Raw genomic sequence first — 11,068 nt, 5'->3', positions numbered from 1 at the left:
GAAACAAACAACAAAAACAGCCCAGAGGGAACATATATGTATGGCAAGACCTTATATACAGTAAAAGGACCTTTAAAAACTCAAAATCTCTAAGCTTTCGGAGCTTAGGAAACCTTCAAAATGCTATCACCCAGAGCTATGTCATAGCAAGGCTATGTCTCAAAACAAAACCAAAATCAAATAAAGAGAAAGAAATAAATCATTATTCACTCATTAGAATATTATATAAACATTAAGTTTCCTAGAGCTGAGGACCACTGTATTCAGGTTAGTATCGCTAAGGTAAAAGTTAAAAATATGCCACATAGAAGGATGTAAAACACATTTACTGAATAGTTTTATTGCTCAAGAAAGAGGAAAAGGATAAGGTGTTTTCAATACTATCAGTCGATTTTGACACTGTACAAAAAATAAATTGAATAGAGCAAAATATGAATATTGTATGAAGCTGGCAAAGTGTCTGAAGCTGTCCTCTACATTGTTCTGGAAGTTTCTGAATGTCCTAAAGTTTGGAAGCAACATCATGGCTGATGGGACCCCAGGGGATAACCCCACGGAAGTAGGCATTTTGTGTCAACTCATGGCTCAGACTCTGTACTTACCAGAGTGCTTGAGATAAAGTAGTCAATCAATTTACCAGATGAAGCAAGGCATAAAGAGGCAGTGAGAAAAGTTAGAACAGTGGGGTCCAGAACAGATGATCAAAACAGCTGCACTGGGGCCCCAGGGCCCATTGTCTTATCTGGCAGGGATTGCCTCATTGGTCCTTGAAACTCTAATAGGGACAGCTGTTATCCTCATCTGACAGGTGAATAGAACAGCTTTGTACTAGGAAGCCTGCCTCAGAGAAAAGTGGTTAGAATTGAGTCTGCATTTCACAAAAATAAAAAATAAATAAATAAAAATCTAGATTTTGGGCTATAGGTGGCTCCAAATTTTTGCAATAAACATGACAAAAACTATCCAAGGAGTTTATAAGCACAGAAGCTAATTAAACAGATACTCTAAAATTACACCCAGGACCAGCCTGAGGGTGGTGCCCAGTGCCTTAGAGTCAGGACGTGCAAGAAGCACAAAGTGAGGAACAGGGAGAGCTTCACCAAGGAGACTGTTGAAGCTGGTGTACAGATGTGCAGATTGATGCTACGATCCAGCGCTTTCTCCTCCTGCTTGATGGTGTTGGAAGGATCCACGCCTGTGGCCCGTGAGGAACTGAGGCCTCCTGTAGACAGATATAACTTCCAGTTTGAGAAAGTTAGCTCGTTTAGATACTGAGGGGGGTACTATCTTGAAGTTCTTCTTTAGAAATCATGATGCTAGCTGAATGCGATAGCCCAAGTCTATAATCCTAGACCTGGGAGAGTAAAACATGAGGATCTCAAGTTCAAACCCAGCCTGGGATGCATAGTGAGACAGTCTCAAAAATACAAGGGGGTGGAGGGAGGAAACTGTACGCTCTTTAGTAGTAACTATCACCCACTGGGCAGTTTTTGTATGGAGGGCTCTGGGTAAAGTCTTTATATGGTTTATTGTCTTTAATTCTCACAACCACCCTATAAGGCAGGTACTGTTTTGTCATCTTTCAGGGATGAGGAAACCCAGGCTGACAGGATGTGTGTGTACAGAGTCCACAGGGGTTAGTAAATGGGGACACCAAGACGGAACCCTCAGTTGTCAGCTTCCAGCACATGTATTTAACCACTGTCTCTCACAGGCACAGGCAGCCAATTACTGCAACAAGGGTTTAATTGTTTTCTATTGGAAGGGTAAATGAGAATGTGATACAAGCGCGGTCCACTGGAAACCAAGCTATCATTACAATCATGAACACCTGTCCCATGGTCACAGCTCCATAAACGCTTGTGAAACGATGTGGCCTTACCCCTAGGGAATGGGAAACAAATGACGTAAGGAAACTCCCAGGAGGCCAAATGGACAGACGCACTGAGCAGCTCCCCAAGCTTCCCAGGCTTCTCCAGATGAGTTCTGGAACCCCCTCGGCCAGGCTCTGGTTCCTGGGGAGCCTCCGTTTCAGAGAGCAATCTCCCACTGTAATGAGCTGAGCTAGGAGGACACACAGGAGTTCCCATCCCCACCTCCGAGACAACAGCCATTTTAGTCAGGTCAGGAGTGGGTGCTGCAAAGTGGCCGCCGTCACTAGGATGGGGATGGGAGCTCCTGTGTGTCCTAGCTCAAGCCTATCACAGAGGAGGCTTGCCCTGAAATTGGTCCTGGAGCTGAATCAGAGACCAGTGCCCTTCTAAATAGCCCCAGAGCAGAACGAACTGAAAATGAGACAACAAAAAGGAACAGACATGAGTTCTCATTTCAGGTAGAACGGGACAAAAACACTCCAGCTTTTTCCTGAGAAGAGCCTTCATCTCTGGGATCTAGGGTTCGTTTTAGGCTGGTGTTCCTTCAGCAAATGCTGCCCATCCCTTGCTGGCTGCAGGAGAGGTCTTTCCCTCCTGGCAGGATGTGTCCTCAGACTCAGAAACCAAGAAAAAGATCCTCTCTCCACTAAGCACCCAGCGCTGCACCGCAGGACCGGATGAGCCAAACAGGAGCCAACCCCCTCCCCGCCCCCCACGCCCTCTCCTCCCCAGAAACTAGCAACAGTGGAGGAAACCCAGCTCAGGCTAGAAAGCAGTGGCGATTTACAAATGATACTCCAGAGAGCAAGGGAGAGGAGAAAAGTCATGGGAAATGGAGGAATGGCATGCCTGCATCCTGACTGGATTTTCCTTGGGGCCCTGTCCACAATGCTCTGGTCACAGTTCAGTTACACGATCTTTCCATGGCCTCAAACAAGAGCTTCTCTCTGATTAATGTTCGAAACAGCTGGCCGATTTTAATCATGATCAACACGATGAACCCGGCTATGATGGCCTGGGCTACTAGAAGCAGAATATAAAGACCCCAGTAGAACCTGTTCTCGGGACTTTCATCCCTGGCCACCAGCTGGACCCAAGCCCAGGACTGGGAGCTGTTAGGCAGCTGGGACGGAACCGGGGCTTCCAGGGCATTTTCCGTTGGAGGGTCGAGAAGCAGACCGCGAGGATCCGGGCACCAAGGGTCACCCTGCAGCAGCTCCCAGAACGACAGGTTGGCGCGTGGCTCTGGGCCACGGCACTGAGGGGGCTCGTCTCGGCCCACGAGGTCCTGGTGATGCCGCAGCCACTGGAGGAAGGGCCACAGGCCACAGTCGCAGAGCCAGGGGTTGTGACCCAGCAGGACCTGGGACAGCTGGGGCAGAGCCGCGAACACGTCTCCTGGCAGCGTCTCCAGCTGGTTGTGCTCTAGCTGCACGGTCTCGAGGCTGCTGAGGTTGCGGAAGAGCGTGCGGGGCAGGGTCCGCAGCCGGTTGTGGCGCAGCGACACGTGGCGCAGGCGTCCGAGGCCGCGCAGCGCGTCGTCCGGCAGCTCCGCCAGGGCGTTGGTGTGCAGCGCGAGCACGCGCAGCTCCGCCAGGCCGTGGAACGCGCCGCGCGGGAGCGCGCTCAGGCGCGGGTTCCGGGTGAGCGCCAGCGTCTGCAGGCCGCTCAGGTTGCGGAAGGCGGTGGCGGGCAGCGTGCGCAGCTGGGTGCCGTTCAGCCACAGCTCCCGCAGGCCCGCCATCTCCCCGAACAGCACCTCCGGGAGCTCCTCCAGAGGGTTCTCGAACAGGGTCAGCCGAGTCACGCTGCTCACATGAAGGAAGAGCGCGGGCGGCAGAGACTCCAAGAGGTTTCCGGACAGAGTCAAGGAGCTCAGGTGTCCGAGGCGGTCGAAGGCACCCGGTGCGATGGAGCGGAGGTGATTCCGCTCCAGCCGCAGCTCAGTCAGGGCGCCCAGGTTGCTCAGCAGCCCCGAATCTACAGACGTGAGCTGGTTTGAATAGAGCACCAGTTTCTCAAGCTTAACTTGTGCCCCAAGTAATCCCTTGGGCAGGTGCGTCAGGCTGTTTCGCGATAAATCCAACACCTTCAGTTTTCCCAGGCTCGAGAAAAGGTTAGCAGGAAGAAAAGAGAGCTGATTCTGGTTCAAACAGAGCTCCCGCAGGTTAAGCAGTTTCTGAAACAGGTTTTGGTCAAGGTCCCTTAGTGCGTTGTGGTCCAAGAACAGCTGTTCCAAGAGCACCATCTTATCCAAGATCGCACGTGGAAGATGAGAGATTTTGTTGCGCGTCAACCTGAGGGTTTTCAGTTTCACCAGGTCATTGAAAGTGCCGGGATCGATGGCGGAAATGTGGCTATCCGAGAGCATCAGGCGCTGAAGGACCGTCATGCCACTGAAGCTGTGGTTCCGCAGTGTGCCCTGGTCCATTCGAAAGAGCAGGATGTGTGTGAGGTTCGTGGGTAGACCTAAATCAGCGATGTGAGCCACGCTGCCGCCCGAGCACTGCGCAGCATCGCGGACCACACACTTGCAGGTTTGGGGGCAGGGGAAAGGTTGGGCCTGCACGAGTGCGAGCACTACGAACAGCAGGGCGCTCCTTAGCATATCTGAAAGGCAAGAGCATGACACAAGGCTCAGAGAAGATCTTGGAGACCTGCACCTGATGCAAGTACAGTTCCGGCCAGCACACCAGATACAACCGTTAGCTCTCCTTCCATTCTTACAAAGGCTGATTAAAAAAACAAATTACTTTTCTATTCAGCTTGTGGGTGCTGGAGACACATTTTTATCCACTGAACCATCTCTCCCCCGTTGTTTAGAGCACTGACATTTGAGTACCTTCGAGATACAGAATGGACAATACCACTTTAAAATCGTTACAGAACGAATTAAAATTGTCACGGTCTTCTTCAAAAATAGAAAGCAGTGCCTACTGAGACTGGCTGTGCCACTGACTCTCACAACTTAAGCAGGGAAGCTTTATCTCCAACAGTCAGCAAGGGAACAGCAAGGCCCACTTCGAGTAGATTCAATTTCTTATGTATTTTCAAAGTATCAACACCCCATAACACATTACACCCTTCTGTAATTCCCCCCCCCGCAAACCCCCACAAGCCCGGTGGAGCAGGTGATAATGTCCACTGCTTTATGCCGTGCTTCTTTGAACTTTGTACTGTTACAGCACCACGCGGGCAGTAGGCTGAGCGCTCCAGTGCACCTGAGGTTAAGGGTCACATAAATAGAATTTGAAGTTAGTCTTCCTACCTCACACATTTAAATAATGAGCTACTGTTTACTTATAAGCCAAACTGCTTTAAACTACTCTGGGCATTGAGTTACCCAGGAAGCATACAGTAATACTAGTTTACTCAAAAAATGTTTCCCAAGTAAAAATTTGTACCGTTTGTTGTACCAGGTCTCCTTTTGCCCCTATACAGACTGAGCCTCTAATTGCATACACTAATTTAAGAATATTTGGCCTTACCTGAAGCAGTTCTGTACCCTGGACTGACTGAAAGGCTTGCAGCTCTGCTTGTGACTTGGCACTTCACAGAGGAAGAGGGAGTGTTGTTGCATCCTGAAGATAAAGACCTTACCAGATTAAAAAGTCAAGAAAAAGACTATCTCCACAGGGCATATTCTAGGTTTTAATGACAAGAGCGTTCAAACTTTGAGAGTCCATGGTAATATTGTCAAAGCTAGAGGGTAGAAGGCCTAAATTTTTCCAGAAATGGCATGCTGTCATACCGATAGGCCACATTTTTTTTCTTTTTCCTCTCTCTCTCTCTCTCTCTCTCTCTCTCTCTCTCTCTCTCTCTCTCCCTCCCTCCCTCCCTCCCTCCCTCCCTCCCCATGCTACATTGCACTAATTCTCAATTCCTGGGCATGATTATGTGGGTGCACATGTGGCAGTGCCCCACTCATGGGTGTCAGAAAACTTGAGGCAATCAGTTCTCCCCTTACTCCATGTCGGTTTCCAAGGACTCGTACCATCTGTCTTGGAGGTATCTTTACCTGATGAGCCATCTCCTTTGTCCAATATTTTCTTAAACAAGGCTAAGGGATTCTCACCCCCCCCCCATCAGTCTAGCCGTTGTCTAACAAGTTCAGCAACAGCATTGCTCAAGGGGTTGTGTTCCGTTTAACCCAATGTCACTGCCAACCAGTGTGTACTGCCACAGTCACCACACAAGAACTCCTGGTCTTCACAGTGCTGACTTAAGACTCGGCATCCTTTCAATCATTCACATTGTTTCCATAAGTGCCTATCCTTCACCTGGTACAGCTTAGGCCCAGCCTAAAGAGCAAAACACCACACCAATCTATCAACCTATTGTCTCAATATGCTTTCTAATGCTGCATTTGTTTAATGACAAACTTGTCTTTCTTACAACCAAGGGCCACCTGTGCTTCAGCTTTTGAGAAACTCGGGTTCCCCTTTAAAAAATGTCTATTTTTCTCTTCTTTAGACAACCTTTTTATGTATATATGTAGCCCATGCTCTAGCTTCAAATTTACAATCTTCTGGCCTTAAGTGTCCTAAACTTTAGGAGTAACAAAGAATGCATCAATGTCCAGCTATGCTCATTTTCCTATATGCAACTATAATGTAGACATTCTTTATGAAAGATATTATTCGTCTGTTTTTCAAGTCATAGGTTATTAAGTAAATTCCTCCAAGGCAGAATATTCACCAATTCTTTTAAATGCTCTAATGCTGTTTTCCTTGGCGAGCATTCAGACCTCCAGTGGATACAGGTTCCTCTGTATGTACCTAAGACACAGAGGTACTTTGAATGTGCTTCAATCACTTTGTCATTCTTAACACGAAGTGAAAGATCATCTTCACTCATCAAGAACAAAGATCCAGAGTCTGGGGAGAGAGCTGGATAAGCAAAATGCTTGGCACGAAGACTCATTTAATCCCTGGAATTCACAAGGGAAGCTAAACATACTAGACAGAGATCCCTGGACCTTACTTCAAAAAGTCTGGCTCTAGTTCTCACCAAGAAGCAATTCTAGAGCCCCTAACTGCCATCCTACTTGCAGTGTGCATCGGCCAGCCAGCTCTTCCCACAACCAGTCCATCAAGCTAAATAGCCAAGCTGCCTTCCTCTCAACTACCCACCCAGGCCAAACAAAAAACAAAACACACCACAGTGCAATTGGTCCTGAGAGAGCTAGCTATACTTACATAATTAAAGTGTGTAAAAGACCCAGGGAAAAAAAAAGTAGACATATTTAATTCATTAAAATTTTTTATTTTGAATAGCTTCAATCAAAAAGGATTTCATATGGTATTTACAATGCTGAATGTACAATTAGGAATATCTACCTTTTTGACAACAGGGTACCATTCTTGAGCAGCAATACAATTTTAAAAATATAAAGATGTGTCTGTCATTTCTGATATATAAAGTTACTTAAAAAAATCCACGGTCTCAGGGAATTCACAAATTATAACAGGAAGTAACTTTTATTAATTTCATGTGCACATAATTACCAAATTGTAATACATTAAAAATACATGTAAATACCTAGACTGTACAAAAGTTAATACCCTATTTTGATAAAAGTTCCCAGTAGCCTCCCACCATAAATATACAAAACTTTTTTATCTGATACAACAAAGTTGCATGCATGAGATATTAGATGTTGTCTAAAGCTTGAAGTTGCTCTTCACTGGATATGAGTTTTTGCTGCTTTTGGAATATATATATATATATATATATATATATATATATATATATATGAATGACATATTATTTACCATGCCTCTGAAACTGTGCAGTACTTTCATCAACATGGGAAATAAATTATAAAAACAACAACAGGTTTGCTTAAATGAACAGTGCGACCTGGAAAGCGTTTGTACCCCAGGCTTTGCTGTGGCGCCCCACCCTCGCCCAAGCACTGTTTGCAGCATTCCCTTACAGCAGTGGGAGCTAGAAGATAGAAAGCAGTTACCACTATTTATTTATATTTAAGGGAAGAAAACATACAACTTTAAACAACCCTGAGGGAGACCCACATTAAAAAATCTTGTTATTTATTTAAAAAGTTAAAAAGCTACATATCATTATTTAACAATTACTTTCCCAGACATTTCTGTCCTTTAAGTATGTGCATAAATAAAATTTAAATCAGCAATATTATCAATCTTAATACATCAAAATAATATATGTACAGATTTTAAAATTTAGGTCTGTATATACTCAAATAATTTAACGTAAAATTCAGAACCAAAATTACTATGTAATGATGACCTACAGAAGACTCGATCTACCTATGGCACTAAGCAGGACCCATCCACGTCTGGATTCACAGACATTCTCTGAACAACATTCTTAACTGGAATAACCTATCCTGTCTATGTTCAAATCTAACTTCGTACAAATGCTTTCTCTCACCTACATAAAACCTTGTTCCTTTGCAAACAATATGAACAGATGAGATATAAACCCTTATCAACTCTAAATGTTAAAATGAAGTGTCAAATACCTTTATGATCACGCTCTTAAAGATGTTAAATACAATTGATACTGGGTTTCTAAGCTATAGTTAGCAATTAGTCATGTTTCAGTATTTAAACCAAAGAATAAGAGTTAACAATTCAGAAAATGATTGAATAACATTAACATTATTGAAATGAACATAGAAAGTATAAAATAATAAAGAATAAGGAACTATAGAAAATAGTGCTAATTCACAGCTCAAGAGGTCTAAGATGCATAGCTTCATAGAATCATTCATGGGACAATTGTTCTTATTATCTAACATATAATATCATACATTTTGCTGGAAAAGGTCGATTATATATTTCCTAAGAATCACTAGTGGCAATAGCAGTAACAGTGATCCTGAGACGAATTTACTTTTTCTACAATTATCAAACATCATTCGGGGCTTTGCAACATTAAAAACAAAACAAACAAACAAACAAAAAGCCAAAAAAACAAGAGAAAAAAAAATTCCACAAATCTGGTTAACATTTGGTAAACTGGTGTGTACTAGGAAAATATGATCAACCCGGAGTGGAAAGCATGCACCTGTAGTTAGTTAAAAAAGAACACAGAATAATGTTACTCTTTTTTTTTGTTTTGTTTTTTGGCTAATTTAGGCCAAAAAAAATTTTATAGCACTGCCAAACTGGCAGGTCCTACCTAGGAAGGCATTGTGAAAGCTCCTTGAAAACTGAACACAATCAGATAAAACATAAATTTTGTAAATGCTTTCCTCATTCTGGTTAGCTAAAAATGTATATATTTAATTTTCTCAAGCTCACTTGTTACAAAATAGGTATGTGATGATCTCTGGTGCCACCTAATGGCACGAAGCAAACTCTACAAGTTCATATTGCTTTGTAAAAGTCATTCAAATTCAATATTCATTATTCTTTTAAGCCCCATTATTCAAAGGAGAGACATATAGTAAGGCTAAGGTCTAACTCAAAGCAAAACAAAAACAGCATCATTCCATTCTTTTAGGTAGGAGAGGGAGAAAGGAAATATGAAATATTTAAAATGATACAAGTCTCAAAAAAAAAAAAAAGGTTTGAAGAGATATGAATGAGATCTACTGCCAAGAGAATTAACCTCAATCTTTCGGCATGTGTATTCTGAGACAGGCTTTTACTATCTATTCTAGGCTATTCTTGGACTAAGAACAATTCTCCTGCCTCAGACTCCTGTGTAGGATTAGGGGCCTTTACTGTCATGCCTGGCTCAGAAACAAATCTTTCTAGTGAGAGAGTTCTTTGCTTAACTAGACTGCTGACGTCAGATACTGCATGGGACCCATGGAATACTATGAAGGACATCTGAAGACAGCAATGGAGCACCTTACTGGCTAGAAAGTGACACCCAGGCAGGCTACACAGAGAATATAAAACCAGAAATGGAAATTACCTGAGTTGTTTTATCAACAATAACACAGAAACTCACTCCTAACTCCAGGTCATAAAAGAAAACTGGTTATATTTAACATACAGTTCTTCGGGAGAAAACACTGGGATCAAAATAGGCTTTCAACCTACTGTCACTGAAGGCTAATCACAATTAACAACTATAATTTTTAACAATCACAATTTTTGGGCCTATATGTAAAAGAACTTCCTAATAAAGGGATTTGTGAAAATTAAATTTAAAGAGGCAAACTAGTGTCAAAAGCTAAAATCTATAACCCAAATACAGTTCTCTCATACCCAATATAAAGTGTATATCATATTTAGGTTACTGCATGAAGATATAGCCAGATTTATAGTTAATAACTGTGCAGCAAATGACATGTTACCGTTTTTGTGTTTTAATCAACTGCCATATTATGAGAGGGATATAAACTGAATTGGTGCCATTCTGACACAGGGTCAGAAAAGCTCAACAGCACATCTTGCTGAATACTGCTACTGGCATAGCAGAGCAGTCTTCGCTATGCTATGGTGATGATCTGACATGATCCATTCTCCTTTACTACAGCTTTGGCTTCCGTCGTTGTCTGAGGCTTAGGTGGCCACTCAGGATCGAAGCGGAGCTCCTGTGCCAGGTACATGTACTTTGCTTTTGGAGTCTTCTTTCTACAGCTCAGGGCCCAGGACAAGCAGCATTTTCCCCATCGATCCACTGACTCCTAGGAAAGGAAAAACACCAGAGTAAGGGCTTTTTGGTTAAAGCATGCATTGTGCACAGAACAATATGAAATAACTTCTGAATACAACAAATAACTAGGAAAAACTTCATGCAAAAAAGCCAGCTTTCAATTTAGGAACAGATTGTTTTTAAAGAGGACTTTTTTTCCCCAGCTTCTTTAGTTTTGTGCACATGTCTTGTGTACTGATATACTCTCTAACAAAAAATACTGAGAAGATATTTTTAGTAATTTGGAAAGCCTCTTACTCTATCTCAAATTTCCTTTATGTTACCCATATCCACCAATCACTTTTATAAGAAGGCAGTAAAAGATATCATTGTTACTGCTAATATCACTTTCAAAACACAAAGGATGAAGTAAACACCATAAGGTGAAAATCAGTATCTCATTATCACATTAAAAAAAAAAATCACATCTTTTAAAACCACAGGTTTGGCTAGGCACAGTGTCCTCTGAAAACAGCCCATAAATTATTTTGGCTATTGCTTCTCCCAAGTAAAATTTAAATTCTAGATTGTTTTTGCCCATTAGCATTGACCCAGCC

The 11,068-nt window shown here is 43.1% G+C and overlaps 2 protein-coding genes across 4 annotated transcripts in view; both read right to left on the bottom strand.

The window, feature by feature from the left end:
* Positions 1-2,307: 2,307 nt before the first annotated feature.
* On the bottom strand, positions 2,308-5,415 carry Gp5 (glycoprotein V platelet). Its single transcript, XM_028753810.1, has 2 exons — positions 5,363-5,415; positions 2,308-4,484 (listed from the first exon to the last, which is right to left on the bottom strand). The coding sequence occupies exon 2, from the start codon at positions 4,480-4,482 to the stop codon at positions 2,779-2,781; it is 1,704 nt and encodes a 567-aa protein (XP_028609643.1). The 5' UTR covers positions 4,483-4,484; positions 5,363-5,415; the 3' UTR covers positions 2,308-2,778.
* A 1,703-nt stretch (positions 5,416-7,118) lies between these two features.
* Atp13a3 (ATPase 13A3) overlaps positions 7,119-11,068 on the bottom strand; it is an 81,202-nt gene continuing 77,252 nt past the window's right edge. For all 3 annotated transcript variants that reach the window (XM_028753755.1, XM_028753753.1, XM_028753754.1), the window contains one exon: positions 7,119-10,503. In XM_028753755.1, coding sequence (XP_028609588.1) covers positions 10,306-10,503 — 198 coding nt within the window. In that variant the 3' untranslated portion in view covers positions 7,119-10,305. The remainder of the gene's footprint in view (positions 10,504-11,068) is intronic.

The sequence above is a fragment of the Grammomys surdaster genome, unplaced genomic scaffold, assembly GCF_004785775.1.
Source record: "Grammomys surdaster isolate TR1022 unplaced genomic scaffold, NIH_TR_1.0 125956, whole genome shotgun sequence".
NCBI lineage: Eukaryota > Metazoa > Chordata > Mammalia > Rodentia > Muridae > Grammomys > Grammomys surdaster.
This window is presented reverse-complemented; position numbering and strand designations above follow the sequence as displayed.